Source organism: Lagopus muta, chromosome 3 (assembly GCF_023343835.1).
Source record: "Lagopus muta isolate bLagMut1 chromosome 3, bLagMut1 primary, whole genome shotgun sequence".
NCBI classification, from domain to species: domain Eukaryota; kingdom Metazoa; phylum Chordata; class Aves; order Galliformes; family Phasianidae; genus Lagopus; species Lagopus muta.
Genome location: NC_064435.1, coordinates 38,603,179 through 38,620,554, shown reverse-complemented (window position 1 = coordinate 38,620,554; position 17,376 = coordinate 38,603,179). Strand labels below are relative to the sequence as shown.

Below are 17,376 nucleotides of genomic sequence, written 5' to 3'. Positions count from 1 at the left end.
CTGATGAGAACCTGAAAATCTTGTGTCATGGATACCACAGGAGTCCTCCAGAGACAGCTGCAGTGTGCAGATTGGGCAGCATAATGTCGTGGTACATGGATTTAAAAAAAATCATCTGTTGCTGCTGGGAACACTAAAATTGGCACAGCTTTAGTTTTCATCAGTATTTCTTAGCTATAAGATAATTCTTTGGAATACTGATCAGATTTGAAATTTTCAAAGCCGTGAGCTATTCTTCAAGGTTTGCTTTAAAAAAATCTAGTATGAATACACATATAAAAAAAAAAATTCTGCTCTCCTACCTGAGAGCTTCATGTTACTTGCATGATTTGTTATTTACCAAGTCATTCATTGCCATAGTATGGTGTGGTTAAATACATCATAGATCCCAACTCCTTTTTACAGATTTTTTTAAAGCACGTATGCTCCCCAAGAGACATTTTTTCCTTGTCATTAACTTCTAGAACATTTTCCTCGAGACAGAAAATTAGATAGTTGTCTCCAGGCACCCTCTCCTAAAGGAATGAGGAGGGGGATTCATTGATCAGCAAGGTCAAACTGTTGAGTTAATACAATTGAAAATGATACATGATTGGTTGTAAATAAACAAAAATATGGAAGAATATACTTTCATGCTCCAACCTTTTATTTTTTTTTTTTTCATTTAATTCTAAGGACTTTTCAATGTAATTGTCAAAAAAGGAAATATTTCCGTATTCAGAAGTCATCAGATACCACATCTTGCTCTCGCTCTTGTCAATGGCTATGCAACTGGAAAGGTAGGAAATACTGCTTCTGGTTTCTGCTTCATAATGACATTTCATTGTCTGATTAAAAACAGTGCTGTTTTTATTCTCCCTAATACATAATCATGCTTTTAGGCAGTTAAGGATCCAGAAAGTGCGGAATTGAACCCAGGAAATTGTCAATAGATAGGCAAATTTAGGGCCTTCTCTCTTTTCTCACAGTTTACTTTTTACTTCTTGGTAGAACTTTTAATAGCATACATAACTTAGTGCAGGAATAAAGAATCATTCCACGCCAGTTTATATTATGTCAGCTTACTATATACTGTCTGAGGTACCTGGAATACCCTAACATTACCTCTTTTTGGATAAGTATCAATTCTAATACTGATTTTAATTGTCATTGTGGTTTGTCTTTTTTTTTATTTTTTTGTCTTTTTATGTAACCTGCCTGTCGTAAATCAGCTGAAGGATTCCAGATTTATTTTGATCCACACTGGTTCTTAGTCATACTGTTGTCTTTCTTTCTCAGCACTTGGAGTATGCAAGTAAGCTGTAGAATTAAGTACTTTCTGATGAAACTTTTTTTCTGTTAAAGAAAGGAGGTGTTTTTTTATTATTATTATTTATTCAGAGAATAATCTCATAGGCAAATTTGGTCCTGTTCTTTTCTTACATTATGTGAAATAGTATTAGAGGGAATAAAGTACTCTCAGTAGAGCTAGATCTCTCAGTGGGAGCAGCATCAGCCTGCCAAGCGAACTGTCAGACCTTCGTGCAGGACTTTCTAGTGCTCATGTTCATTACTGTAATTCCATACAGGGAACACCTTGCAGTCTGTCATATTATAATATGTCTTACTACAAAAAGAGTATTAATTGGACACTTAAATTTAAGCCTTCTCTCTCTCTCTCTCTCTAATGAGTATTTTACGAGTTTGAGCAGCCTATTGAAAATCTGGATCTCTATTTTCTTGTTTTCAGTCTTGCATGACTTGTCTTCTCAGATAATATGAGAACTGTTGTTATGTGAAAACTTTTGAGGTCCTTGAAATGCCAGCGGGTAAATGTAAAGCAAAATGTCAATACAAAAATTACAGTTGACCTTAAAGTACACATTTAATTACATTTTTGAGGGGCAAGCTAGCTCAATTCTTTAACAATCACTTCAAAAATCCAGCCAGTTTGTCCTTTACTTTTGAAAGTAGATTAAAGTTGATAGGCAGGTTTTTTGAGTATGAAGCTTTTTTTCAGAAGGAAATGCCTTGCAAATGAATTTTTTTTTTTTTTTTTTTTTTTTTTTTTTAAGTGTGATTCTTTGAAGTCTTAATAATATTGAATCAGAGAGTCATAGAGAACCATAAAATTATTTGGGCTGGAGCTGACCTTGATCATTTAATTCCACCCACACCTGCTGTGGGCAAGGCTGCCCTCTACCAGCTAAGCTGCTCAGGGCTCCATCCAGCGTGGCCTTGAATACCTCCAGGGATGGGGCACCACAGTTTCTCTGTGCCAGGGCCTCTCTTGGTGAACAGTTCCTTCCTAAGGTCTAATCTAAACCTATCTTCTGTTAGTTTTAAGCCATTACCTCTTGTCAGGGAGTGTAGTGATAAGAAAGAGTATATCCATTTGTCACCCAATATGTTCTGATGTTTGAAAAAAATATGAGATTATGTAAGCCAGAGGACTTTTAAGTTTTAAGAGTTTGAGCTGATTACTATCACTTTACATTTATTAAAAAAGTAGTTTTCTTAAATATGTGAATGATGATGGAGTTAATTTGTTTAAACACTTGTTTTGTATATTGTCTTTCATACAGTGAAGTACAGACAAAGTCTGCAAATCTGAATAGACAGATATGAATATTGTGATGCTTTGTACTTTCGTATAAAACCTCTGACTCTTTGTTTTCTTGAAACGAACATAAACTACCAAGGACAATCACTATTTGCCACCATCATGCAAATAAGAGTAGCAGAAAGGTCATTTTTGATCTGTGTCAGTTTTAAATTCCATTCTTTTTTGCCAGGTTTGTCAGCTGCGACTTGACTCTTGCAGTTGAGGTACTCTGGTATCTTTCAGGTTATTCTCAGATTTGTTTCATTTTAAGATGAACTGTTTCTGTGCTTAGAAATACAACATTTTAGAACTTCAGTATTAAGACTGCAAATCTGGAAAATATGGAGAAATATGCCTTCTGGTAGAATCATGGAAAATCAAGGAGTACAGAAACCATGTCATGATACTCTCTGTTCTGGATTTTGCTAACAGTTAATATAATTTATTATTCCTCCTTTGTCAATGTTAGAGCAAAGACAAGTCTTGCTGTGAGCTCTGCATTCACCTTCAACCAAATGGTTGTGCCATTCTCGAGTCAGCGAGGAACCCAGGTCAAACTGTAATGTTCAATCTTCAAGGCAAAGTAGCTGATGAAAAAACAGGATATGCTGGAATTTCCAAGGAATTTGTTGTGCATGTCAAGGTAAGGTTTGGGGAGATAAATTAAGTAGACTTTTCTAAAATTGTAGAATTTTCAATAGAAGAGCAGAATTTTCTAAAATTTCTAAAATACTATTATGAACTAGGTCATATTTAATCTGAGAAGTATAAGCTGAAAGAATGATCCTCCTCCACCAGATGGACTAAAGCCACAATTTAATAGATTGAAATTTTCATTTTCTGCCCTTCTTGGGCAAACAGTGGTGATAGTAGCTGGTATATGCAAATAAGAAGAGCTTCAATTTAGAGAAATAAAAATCTCTCTAAAATGTTTACTAAACCTTCTAGAAATAGGAGTGTGGGTACATACAAGATTGCTGCATGGGAAGCTATTCAATTTTAAAGGAAAACAAGTTCCTTAGCTTGCCACACTGCTTGAGATCTGAATGTTGTTCTGTGCTACTGAGTGATAAAGAGGAGGGAAGATGATGGATAGTGAGAAGTTTCTGCTGTTCAGATTGGTGTCTGCACAGAAGGAAGCTGGGTGCATACTCTAATTACTTTCGAAATTCATTTATGCATGGGAAATATGTAAGTACTTAAAATAAGTCAGTATGAACAGTATCAATATCAAAGACTAGCGTGAAGGAAAGCTGCACTATTGACAAAGGACTTATTATCTTTCATTTGAAGGGTGTATTTCACCATGGTGCCATCATTCTGCTCAACACAAATCGTTGCCAGGCTCTGACTCTCAGATCTGATGGGGGCTGCAGTGGAGCAGGTCAGCAGCAACAGGAATCCTACTGGAGGGTGCATAAAATTGGCTCTGGAGTCTGCATGTTTGAGAGTGTGAGAAACCCAGGAATGTACCTGAAGATCAAAGATGGCCAGTGTAATGGAACAGTAAGCACTTCTTGTTTGTATTTCCATCTGCAGATAATTTGAGTAGATTGTCAGTGACAGGAGAAAATCTTCTTTGTATTGCTTGGATAAAAATTTGATGAAAGTATTGTCTGGATTTAAGGTTTTTCAGGACATTTCCTTCATTTCTCAAGGAAAGACAGGGGAATATAGCAAGACAGGCTGTCACACCTATTTGGCACTTATTTATAAAAATATACTCAATATTTTAAAATATGATCATGTGTATATAGTTAAAATTTATTTGTCAGATGATTCTGTGTCAAGATTTTGTTGCATTAATTTGAGATTTTAAACAACTACAGTTCTACTGGTATGTACTTGTTTCAGAAGATGTTGGAGCCATGTTGGCATCCCAGCTTTTACTGAATTCTATTTTGTCCAAAATGAAGAACATGATTTTTTTTCTTTATCAACCAGCCATGCAGAGTTTCTTTCTGAAATACTTCGTCATTTATGAGCAGCTTTTATATGCAGGAAAAAAAATATGTTTGGAGAATATGGTTGAAATATTCTTAGATCCATATTCTTCATCTGATTGGAATTTAATCAAAGAATTTTTACACCTGAGAGGATGAAAAAAAAAAAAGAGAGAAAAAAAAATAAACATTATAAACATTATTATTTGATCACTAAAATTGTTGTTTGCTAATTCTTTGTCAATTTGCTGATAAGAACTGATGTAATTGTTTGGAATGTGGAATACAAACATGTTCAGGGATTTAAACTGGTATTAAATCTAAATAGATTGATGATAAAAAAAAAAAGGACTAATGAATAATTAAAATGTAAGGAATTTTATGCTGAATTGACTTTTGCAATGTAGTTCTGTTCAAATGAACTAAAATTCACAGACCTACTCATGATTTTTATCTGAGAGTTTGACTCAATTGTGTATGACATAGAATCAGAGCTGAGATCCTCAACAGTTTTGCTCTTGCTATCAATATACTCTGATCAGAGATTTAAAAAAAAAAAAAAAATTGATCTGTAGTTTGAATGCAGGCTTTCTGAATGTCTTGCTTTTTTCGCAGCAACTTCACCGCAGGATAGAAAAGAATCTTTCATGTGCAGTCTATTTTGTACAGTTTATTTTGAGCAGTTACTGAATTTTAAGGTTAAAATTACAACATGTGACCGGGTGCTCTTCTCTCTGAGACATGTTGAACTGAGATTTTTGTAGTCTGTTTCTGGCTACTGGCCACAAGAAAGTTGTTGTATTCTGATAAGTAGTTGAATCCAAATGCTGTTTGTTACAGTGGCTACTACATTCGTGTGCACAGTGCTTTTAAATCTACAAATGTATTCACTTATCACTGTTAGAGTGCCAGATCATTGGAGTACTACTACTACTGAGGTTTTGGTTGACTAAGACATTGAAATTGATGCTATAAGTGTTGTGAGATGAAGATAAAAAAATGTTTTCACATTCCTTAACTTTCTAAAGGCTTATTAAATGGGAATTTCTCTGAATATATCCTGGACTTTGCCTAAACCTTAACATGATTCAGAATACTTTTTTTCATTTGCTCATATTATTGATTGGCCTTTTTGTCATGGAGGACTACACAGAACCAAGATTTGGGTAATAATGTAGCACATTATGAAGACCCTAAAGTTAATCTGAAATGTCACTAGAAAATAGTAATATATAAGTCTTAAGAAACATTCAGCTTACCTAGATACGTCAGTGCAATTGCTGATTTCAGATTTCTGTTTTCAATTTCTTAGGGCACGGGTGATGAATACTGTCACTTCAAAATTGAGAAGAATTGGGAGACTGGATCTGTAAGTCTGGAATCAGTGCGGAGTAAAGGGATATACGTTGGTCTCCTTCCAGATGGTCAGACCAAGCCAGTCATTAACATTGGAGAGAGCAACACTTTTTTCTACCCGCAGGTCATCAAATGTATGTGATTTCTTAATATTGCAGTTTGCCTAAGTGACTAGTGTTTCTGACAGACAAAGTTCAAAACAAAAACACCTAAGATAGATCATTTGCTTTTGCCTTGTTGTTTTTAGTAATTTTAAAAGCGAGAAGTTTTATCACACAGTTTGTCCAGGGTAGTTAGTTAATTTTGCTCTATTTTTTTCCTTTAATAAAAATAAAGGGTGCTGAAGAATTTTTTTTATTTTTTATTTATTTATTCATTTTTAACTAAACAAATAAATTTTGGAGCATGAGAATCAAAACAGATGACAGGATAGACACGGAGTTGACTCTTTGGCCTATTCCCCATTCTGGCTACAGATTCTAGAATCTGGGGAGATACTATCTTGCTTTCAGATACACCATACTTTCCTATTTTATAGGGAAAGCTCTAAAATTTAGAGAGGGCATATGTAGCAGAAATGCTAAGTCACGGTCTGAACCTCTGATTGAGCACCTGGTGGGAAGGCAGGGCCAACCCAGAGAAGTTCAGGTGCATGCAATGCCCCTGAGTGACTGGAATGGATGAGCCAGGGTCCACCCCTTCCCAAACCTCACTTAAGGGTTGCAGTGGAGGTGAGAGTATCTTGCTGGAAATCCCTGGATCACTGTTTGCTTGTCTCACCACCTTTTGGAGAATCAAGTTTTTAATTTGGTGAGGGATTTGGAGCCAGCTGGCTGGGATCATTATTGTAGAAAATAAAACTTTATCTGCAGTCTTATCTAAAGGACATAGAGAGAACAAGAAATGCAACAACTAATGACAATGCTAAAGTGGCCATCAGTTGAAAATTAAGAATTCTGTCAGGTTTTTGTCAGACAAATGAAGAACAGACTCAACTTGAGGGCTTCAGTCCATGAAGGGAAAATATGAAAACACAGACCCTGTTACTTTTGTTTCATGTCTTTAATTCTGTTTCATTTATTTCGTCACCAAGACATACGGAAGTATTTTCAAAGTCACTGTGATGGCATTGCTACCATTCAGTCCCTGCTTGCGGCAAGGTGCTGAGAGTATTTCAGTCTCTGTGTCCTTATAGACTAAAGCAAAGTTTTTTTTTCTTTGCAGCCTTTTGGGAAGAGCGTGGTTTTCAATGGAAATTCTCAAAAAAGCAGGGCTTACTGATGCTGTTAAAATAAAGTGAACTGTTACCTTGTTACAGGCTGGAGTTCTCCTGAATTCTTGTTACCCAATAAAAGGAGGAAAACAGCAGTTATTGTTTTCTATCAAAGCAAGAAAGATTTGTCTGTTTTCTAGTTCATATTACCAGAAATGGCCTCTAGCAGTTTTCATTTCAGCATTCCTACTCTTTAAGAAAGGAAATACCGTGAAGAAGCTGATCTTGTGGAAAACCACATATGAGCAGGTCATTTCATTCATGCCTTGGTGTTAAACTGCTACTTAGATTTTCAAAGCACTAAAATGGATATTTATTGGTACATCATATTTATTCTCTACTTTTTGTGATGTTGCTAACAACAAAAGCCTATTACTAGTAGCTGTGTGATACATAGAGAAAAGATTTTGGTATCCATTGTGTTGAATTATCAGTAGGTCTAATATTAGTGTTTGTCACATATGGACATATGGAAAGCTTCTGAGGGGGGGAAAAATAAAAGAAGTAGTAAATGATTCGTAAATTTATGTAATTTCTGATTACTAATTTCTAATAACTGAAACATTTGATTGTTTCAGTTGGCTGTGAAAATCCCCCAGGAACTCCTGTAGAAACCACTCAAGAGAAGAAAGACTTCAGAGAATCTGAATGCTCACCAGCAAAAGCCCAGTGGCAAACATCTCAAAGACCTTTGGTTTTTCCACCCTCAGGTAAGAAACAGTCGACAAATCAGTTCTGGTACAACATTAAAGCATGTCTGCCTCCCATGCATATTTGCAGTTACTTATCTGAAGAAGGGAAATGTATGGCTTTTTTAGAGTTTTGACCTATGCATACATACATACAACATAAAAATAATTATTTTTTATTTAAAAGGGGCATTGAAAGGTGGTTCATTGATTAGGCAGTGATTGTAATTTATCTGTTGAATAATTTCACATTGGTATTTTTTGAATATGTAACCATCTATGGCAAGGACTGCTTCTGCTGCTTCTGTGGAATTTAAGAGGCTGATATCACCAAGAGCCCAATCCAAAGCTTTTGGAAAGTCATGGAATATTTCTCTCAGATTTTCTGCTTTATAATTCAGTAGGGGAAAGAGTAAGGCTTCAATGTGTTGAATGCTAGTTTGGTTTATCTCTAACTAAGCAGGTAAGAATAGTTAATTAACGTTCAGATTGCAATTTCAAAGTATTCCCAACAAGTTTGTTTGTTTGTGAAGCAGATGCCAATGGTATAATCATTCATAGGGTATAATACTGGAGAGCATTTTAAATAAATTCAGTTGGAACAAAACATTCTGCTTGAATTCAAAACGTAGGTGTGGAATATTATTAATTACTGTTACTTTTTTTTTTTTCTGCCAATGTTTCCATTCTTAGCTTAAAATGGTCACTTTCTGTTTCAAATCTATCAGTCCTCATGTTATATTATTGTGTTACAAAGTCTACCCAAATTGTTGTGGGTTGTTGGCAAGTATGGTGATATACTGTGCATTTCAAAGCCATGGCAACAGCTTACAAACCATCAAGCCTGTTTTCAAAGGAGTAGGATGTTTCTAGGAGTGGATGCAAATGATTCGGTTAAGTAAGCACTATTAGCACTTCGAAGTATTTCTGACATTTCTATGTCTGGTCTTTGCTTACAGAAAAGGGACAGAAATATCAGGTACTCTGCCATTCAAAGAAAATACATTGAGTAAGAGATTCTCACTTAGGTTACTTTAAAAGATATCTGATCTTCGATATTCCAAGTTCTATTTTTAATGGATATTTATTAAATACTGCCTTGCTTTTTTTAAAACAGAGTTCATATTAGAAAAAAAGTGATGTTTGGAGTTAGTATACAGTTCAGCAGACTTAGTATTTGAACTCAGAACAGATTAGCCGTCTACTGCATCTACTAGCCAATATATATATTTTGGTTGTTAATTTCACAAATAATAATTGGTTTGGGATTAGTCATAGAAGAATAGAAACACTGAATCATAGAATGGTTTGGGTTGGAAGGGTCATTAAAGTCTACCCTTTTCCAACTCCATGATGTGGGCAGGGCTGCCCCCACCAGTGAAAACTGCTACAACACTAGGTATTTCTGTTGTAATGTGAATTCTTTGTTCCTTGAGTCATTTCTGCCACAGAAGTCAGGTGATGTCAGGTTTCAACATCTACTTAATAGCTCACAGAATGGAGAATTACAGTGACTGTCAGAGATATGTCAGCAAAAATGCATGAGACCATGTTATAGACTTAAGGTCGAATGTTCTGCATGAGCTAGAAGGGAAAGAATACATATATACATAGTTAGAGGATCATAGAATGAATAGGGACAAAGAAACTGAATCGGAAGACAAGAATATCTCAAACCAAGGATTTTTAAATCTTAAATCTTAAATCAGAAACAAAATAAAACAAAAATCAACAGACTTACTGAGGGCACATACTTGTGTCAACTTCTGTATCAGTCAGTAAGCATGAAATGATACTGAGGATTTCTACTTAGAATCATGGAATCATAGAATCACAAGGTTGGAAACGACCTATAAGATCATCCAGTCCAACCGTCTCCTCATCACCATTGCCACCACAAGCACTAAACCACATCACACAGCACATCATCCAGGCCCCTCTTGAACACTGCCAGAGACGGCGACTCCAGCACCTCCCTGGGCAGCCATTGAAGTACCTGACCACTCTCTGAGAGAAAAAGTTCTTCCTTATGTCTAATCTAAACCTCCTCTGATACAACTTGCAGCCATTTTCCCGTGTCCTGCTCGTTGACTGGGAGAAGAGGCCAAATCCCTCTTCACCACAACCTCCCATCAGGAAGTTGTAAAGTGCAATGAGGACACATTTCTTTGTTCCTTATGTTTCTGAAATCATGTTGAAATTTGAATAGCAAAAACAAATCTGCATCTGCAAGTCAAAGTAAGGAGATTGATGCCATTAGCTAGCAAAAAGTAGGCACAGTTTGTAACAAGGAGAAAAATGTTGTGATTCAGTATTAATAAACTGTATTTCCAAGAAACAATTTCTGTACATTGCACGTTGCTTTCCCATATGTCTGGAATATTATTAGTTACTATCAGTTTTTTAACACATTTTATTTATAAAGCTAAGTAATATACAAGTAAAGTCTGATCTAATTTCCTTTAGGTTTACATTGGAAGTGGTGATACACAGGAGTGCAATAAAATACATCATGTCTATTGTACAAGCTTCTGCTGTAGACATTCATTTTTCTGATGGTTCACTTCAAAAGTGTCATTCAATCATACAATGTTTGGGGACCAAATTACTCTCGCTTTGCTTTAGATTTAGGATAAGTAAATAAAAAAGCAAAGTAATTTTTATGAAACTGTGTGAAGGATTGTGACTTCTCCATAATTTTCATGCAGGACTATCAGAATGAATTTTTCTTGCAATGGATTTACATCATGGTGCCATGAAGTGTATAAAATCCCATGACTAATCCAGAGACCATCAAATCCTCTTTTCAGATTGGAATATTTTTAGCCTGCAGCAAATCAATGTGACTGATTTCCATTTGTAAGAAGTGCCAGTAAATTATGAGGCAGAAAGCATTCAACATCTCTGAATTGTTTGTGAATTATAATTTTTTTTCAGGATGCAGTACTTTGTGCTTGCAGTAGGTGCTTTGGGCAGCAACAACACAAGAAGAGAATTCTTATACTAAGTATAAAGAGCAGCATGGATTTCCTTATATTTATTAAAACCTGTGCATTTCTTGGATCTTTTAATGCATTTGTTAGGGAGTGCTTGTGGGTCACATCACCCAAACAAGTAGGATGTGGTGTCAGATAGCTTAAGTCTGTTTTGTTACAGATGAGGAACTACGTAGGTTAGAGAAAGTAGTGCTGCTCTAAGAATGTTAAGAAATCACACTGTCAAAAAAATTTAATGGATTGAAGCAACTATTTTGTTATAGTTACTGAAAGACACTTGCCATGAAGGCAAAGAATTCATTGGTCACAAAAGTTTTGTAAGAAGGAAGTCCCAGGGATTCATGACAAGTTTTTTTACATTGTATTCATGCTTTTACTTCATTGATGACATGGTACAGCTCAGTGAATGTTACAAATTTGTCACAGGTTGCTATTTATTTATTTATTTATTTATTTATTCATTCATTCATTCATTCATTCATTTTAGTATCTATATTGAATTTTGCTGGAGTGATATTAATTTTCTTCACAGCGGCCAGTTTGGTGCTGTGTTTCAGATTGGTGTTATCAGTTTTGATAACACAGTGGTGCTTTACATATTTTAAGTAGTGCTTGTCATAGATTGGGAATTCTTTATGAATTAATATCAGTGTGTCAATTTATGAATTCAGCAATATTTTAAGTGATTTTATGCACCTGGAGCCTGTGGCCTCTGAAAGCTTGGTTCATCAAAAGCAACTTAATGGATGAGAAATGAGCTGTGGGATACAAAAGGCTGAAAGAACTGAGCCTTTTAGACTAGATATAAGAAGTTTTTATTTACAATAAGGTGAGGCAGTGGAACAGGCTGCCAGAGATGTGGTAGATGCCCCATCCCTGTAGACACTCAAAGTCAGGCTGGATGGGACTCTGAGCAGCCTGATGTAGCAGTAGGTGTCCCTGCTCATTGCAGGGAGTTGAACCCAATGCTCTTTAAGGGTTCCTTCCAATTAAAAAAAAATATAGGTTTCTATGAAAAGAAAATTAATCTGCAGTGCAGATAAGGTTCATCTTATTTAGAACATTAATAAGTCTATTTGCAGCTTTTTGAAAAAGAACCATTTAGGAACTCTTGCAGGACACAGTATATAGGCACAGTGGATTTTTTTTTGTCTTTGCAAACTGAGGGATTAAATCTGCCTCCTGTGTTTGAGCATATTGTAAATTTGGGGGAGATAGGACCTGCTTGTTCCATGGAGGGTTCATGGAGAGGAGTGTGTAGAGGTGAATTTATGGTTGTGACATTACTGAAAAGACACCTGATGTTTGCAAACTCTGTTTGTTTTTTTCTCTTAAGTAGTACTGCACTGCTGCTGTCTTATTCATACAGATCCTCCCTTAGCCTAAACACTGGCACTATATGCTTAATTATGATTGGGGAGGGGTTTTTTCTTTTCTAGTTGAATCTTGTAGCTGATTCAAACAAGACATTTTCCTCGTTTGTCACTGAAAAAATACAATCCCCTCTTCTGTTATGGTCTCCTTATCACAGAATCACAGAATTCCAGGTGTTGGAAGGGACCTCTAGAGATCATTGAGAATTATTGAGGTTATGTGCTAATGTTACAGCAGTGACTGGCAGTTTCATGTCAATTTTCATCTCTGTATTTCACAGAAGAAATGAGAAATCCCCAAGTTGGTGAGTGTTCCCTTCCTTCATCTGATGACTGGAAAGTGTCAGTGCTGACGGGAAGTGCAGGAGCTCGAGCAAATGCCACTCTCTGGATATATGGAGATGGAGGAGCAGACGGACCAATAACTCTTGGCAAGGAGAACAGAAAGCAGTTGTTCCTTCCTAGGCAAGAGGATGAATTTCAGGTAGTTAATGAAGGCTAAGAACATTACTTTACTGTGTTTCTTTCCAAAGATTATCCTGTCATGTGAAAAGAAAAAGTATTTTTCCCTCCTGTTTACACATAAAACAAATCTCTCTAATCTCTGTGTATTCTGCATTAAATCAGCTTAGTGCAAATAGTTAGCAGTGGAGGAGACATTCTTTCTTTCAATTTCCTCTCTCAGACATTTATTTCTCTAAGACCATTGATTTGAAACTAGCTTTAGAAACTGTCCGCTCCAAAACAAATCACATATAATGCAAGACTTACATATAATTCAGGTATCTTTAGTGATGAAATGCTCTTGTGCACAGTCTTCACGGGCATACTTTAAAGGGATTATCATGTAACTGGTTCAGTTAAAGTTGATAACAGACATTTTTCAGCCACCATACTATAAATACCTGGAATGCCAGAAGTTTTATTGCTGAGAGACCAATAGCTGAAATGTTATCATGGTCATTAAAACACAGAATTTCACTATATTGTTTAAGAAGAATCCCACTTTCACTGTGACAAGATTATTTCTAGATGGGCTGAGAATAAATTATTGAAGGAGCTAATATTTGTTTTGCTGAAATCTTTCTGTCTGAGATGCATGTGACACATTGCTGTCTTCAGATAACTGAAGCAGAAGTTGTAACTTCTCACATTTTTCTGTAATTTTCACATTTTGTGTAATTTTTTTTCTGTACTCATCCATTCTTCCAATGCAGTCTTGGCACAATTCGAAACTAATTCTGTCAACAATATTAACAGACAGGAAGATAAAAAACTGAGCATTGCACTTGGTTAAGCACATTGGCTATGTATTCTGATCCATGGGGAATCCCGTTCTCTTAATTAGTGAATAATTCATAAGCAGCATTGAATAATGACATACTCGTGATGTTAATCTGTAGCTCTTAAGAGATGGACAAGTTTCTTTTTTCTAAAATGAACATTGCCTCTTATAGCTCTGTGCTCTGTATAACGATATTGCGAGCATGCAGGATCTATTGGCACCTGGGGCTACTATTATGATTCTTTTACATCACGCTCACAGTATTGCTTTCAGACAAAAAACAACAAATGTCACCTAAGTGCTTTTCAATCTTTAGTGCGAAATAGCCAAAGAAACTCTTTGAGTATGAGCTTTTTCTGCAGTTCCAGCAGTTCATGGAGCAAAATGGCTACCAAAAGCCTGTGATAGGCAGTTTGGATTTTCCTTTTTTTTTTTTTTTTTAACTTTTTACTTTATCAGCAATATGCATGATCACAAAAAGTACAAAGATTATCTGGAGAAGTGAAAGCCATTCATACGTGGCCTTTGCTCTCCTACCTCACTCATCTGAGTCATCTTGTACATTTATGTTTTGTAATACACTTAAAATAATCAAACAGCCATTAGTCAGAAAGGCTAATGAAAGATTCACTAGAAAAGGATGAAAACATGAGAGCAAAGTATATTGACTGAACAGCTGCAATTTCAGGCATAAAATACATAGGCCTATGCTAGCCACTAGGCTGCTGCTTCTTCCATGTGTATGAGAGACTGAAATATCTTTTTGTCATTAATTGGACACAGTGTTATATAGCAAGGTATGTCCTTTCTTAATCAGTATGTAGCCTCTTCTGCACAAAATTAATGTATGCTGCCTACATTTTTGTCGTTATGGTTTATGGTAGTTATATGTTGTGTTATCTTTTGTTTTAATTCAGGTTAAACTAAAAAGAGTTGGGAATATCTACAAGATAAGAATTGAACTTGGTGAATTACTGAATAAGCAGTCAGAGTGGAACATACAAAGGGTAAGATTTTTATGATAAATCCTTTTATGCTTCATTAGTTTTTTGTATGGACTAAAAGCCCATCTTTTTCATGAAGCTATGGCTTCATGAATCAAAACATGCTTTCTATGGTACATTTTCATTGCCTTGTCTTTGGTTGCTTGTGAGACAACAGAAGCACTGACGCAGTCTCCCAAAATGAACTTCTGAACCTGTTTGCAATTATTCTTTTAGTGTATTCCAATTTTAGTATATAGGTGGATTATGCAGTTTTTCTTCCTACAAGTTCACCTATACTCCTAGATGTTGGCATCTGTAGCTACTTCACAGCTATAAATTCAACTATGAAAAACTGACAGTGATTGAGCAACAATTATTTTGTGACAAGTGCATGCGAAGAGTGATCAAAGTTTAAGTATAAACTCATTATAATTGATGCAAATGTAATTCACAATTATTTTCAAGGAAAAAGAAACTACTGCTTTGAATTCAGAGTTATTTCTTCTTTTCTGCTTCTATTCCAGCTCTACTGTTCCTATGATAGGAACATTTGTCAGATTAAATTAATACTAATTCCTGAAAACACTGACCTCCATGCAGGATGTCTTTCATAATTGCGGATAAATATTTGTCTTCTGTTTCTTATTTTGAATCTGTAAAAGACATAATCTTATTCTTTGGCTTTTCAATTATCTTAAAAAAAAGACTGATTTAGAAATCCAGTATTACAGAGTAATAAGAGACTTTGACATTCATCCAAAGCCCTTAACTGTAACCCCACCATAACCATGTAAGTGTAAACATTTCAGTTGCTGAAATAATTGCAGGAATCTTAATTTCCATCCTGGTGGTTACAGTATATTTCTTTAACATTTGGCTTAAATTTCCTAGAGTGACTCTGGCATTACTTATGCAAGATGAAATACATTATGTTGAAAGCTGTGTTATCTGACCAAGCAGTTAATATTCGCTATTGTTATGAATCAGCAGGGGGAGCTCTGCCAATAAACATTAGAGATTATGAATCTGCTGCAGAAATATTTCTTGTTAGAATAAATATGTGGATTCCTTGGATTAAAGAAAGTGGGTTTTTTTTTACTGAATATTTTAGTGGAAAAAGATGATGGAAAGACATTATCCTGATTTCTTAAGTATTGGAATGCAAACGTGAATGCTTATTTTCATAACGGTTCAGAAAGCTTACGTCTGCTATATCCACGTTAAAAAAGAGGCAGTTTTCTGCTACTGATTTCCTTTTGCTCCTAAAGGCCTATGGAAAACTGCAGTAGGCACTACTAATGCCAACAGAAACTACTCCCACAAAAGAAAAAGAAAAATTGCTTTAGTTATAGGAACTAAGTAAAGCAGCAGTTACAATGTACTGTGGATAACAACTAGAGAATTTAAATTTTTCCTAGGAATAGGGAGGGTGTTGGTACTGTGATTTATTTATTTATTTTTTTCCTGTTCCACTACAGAAGCCGAATACAATGTGAATTGGTTTAATGTTTCAAAATATCTTTCTGCACCTTGGTAAAGAGAAAATAGGAGATGACTTCCGTTTCCATTTTAATATGAAGGCGTTAATCTTTTTATGTCTTCCAAACACATGGTCTGCCTTAGCCTCACTATATTAGAAGTACTCTAGACAGTGTTATGCATAGAGGGGACCTGCTGGCAGAAATTACATTAACTGACATTCCTTACGGCAGAAATTTTATTTACAGATTTAAACTTTTATTTAGATTTGTTTGCTCCAATATTAAGTTGACCTTAAAGTTCAAGACATTTACAAAGAACATGATCTGCAGTTTCATTTGAGATACGAATATGGATCCTCCGTAGTGATGAGTAAAGTAGTAAAGTGGTAGCTAAAATAAAAAATGTTTTCATACTGCAATTTTGTATGTCATTTTTACTCATCATATTTTTTTCTGAAGTAGAAGAAAATATATAGAAAATACATTTTTCAATGGAGAAGCAAAACACTGGAAAGAGTCACAGTTAATCTGTTTCTTCCTTAGGTGACACTGCAACACCTGATGAGCAAGAAAACTCTGAATTTTCCAGCAAACACATGGTTGTCAAAGAGTGATGGTGATAGGGATTTTGTCTGTGAGCTTCCATTAGTGGAAGCTGGAAAACCTATTTATCCAAGTACGTGTGAACATCACGGTTCCATATGTATTGGTTACTTGGTTTTCAGTATTACTGTCATCTAAATTATTTTCCATCTGCTATATGTCCATAAATGTGGTCTTAGCAACCTCGGAAACAAGCAGATTGAGTTCTGGAGAATATATTCCAGTAAAGTAATTACAAATCATACTTAGCAGTATTGTCTCCATTAAGCTGGAATGGTGAGTAAAATGAATTGTAATTGCACTTAACATTTTTTTTCTTTTGGTTAATTTGGAAGTTATTTTATATCATGTTAATGTCTACACGGGTGACTTGGAGCAAGCTGACACAGATTCTCCAGTTTATCTGTGTATCTTTGGAGAAAGAGGAGATTCTGGTCAAAGACTTCTGCAGAAATCTGGTATCCCAGTGAAATTTTTGAGAGGAAAGGTAAGTCTGAAACAATTTTTTCATCCATATACATATAATTAAGTAGCTCTTATTGATTTTAAGTGTTCCTAATAAAGAAAAGATCATAGAATCATAGAATCACAAGGTTGGAAAGGACCTGCAAGATCATCTAGTCCAACTGCCCTTCCATCACCATTACTACCACAAGCTTCTAAACCATATCTCATAGCTCCTCCTATCTCATCCAGATGCCTCTTGAACACTCAGTGTCAGATCATAGAGGTTTAGCAAAATAATACCTAATAGCTAAGCAAAATTTTTACGAATCCAGGAGTGATTAGAATGAGTAAAAGCACAGG

At 35.5% G+C, this 17,376-nt stretch overlaps 1 protein-coding gene across 2 annotated transcripts in view; it reads left to right on the top strand.

Annotated features, from left to right (window-relative positions):
• LOC125691128 (lipoxygenase homology domain-containing protein 1-like) overlaps positions 1 to 17,376 on the top strand; it is a 221,619-nt gene that overhangs the window by 82,859 nt on the left and 121,384 nt on the right. For both annotated transcript variants that reach the window (XM_048940117.1, XM_048940118.1), the window contains 9 exons: positions 676 to 779; positions 3,054 to 3,227; positions 3,878 to 4,090; positions 5,840 to 6,017; positions 7,735 to 7,866; positions 12,496 to 12,698; positions 14,417 to 14,506; positions 16,510 to 16,642; positions 16,905 to 17,056. In XM_048940117.1, the coding sequence (XP_048796074.1) occupies positions 676 to 779; positions 3,054 to 3,227; positions 3,878 to 4,090; positions 5,840 to 6,017; positions 7,735 to 7,866; positions 12,496 to 12,698; positions 14,417 to 14,506; positions 16,510 to 16,642; positions 16,905 to 17,056 (1,379 nt within the window). The remainder of the gene's footprint in view (positions 1 to 675; positions 780 to 3,053; positions 3,228 to 3,877; positions 4,091 to 5,839; positions 6,018 to 7,734; positions 7,867 to 12,495; positions 12,699 to 14,416; positions 14,507 to 16,509; positions 16,643 to 16,904; positions 17,057 to 17,376) is intronic.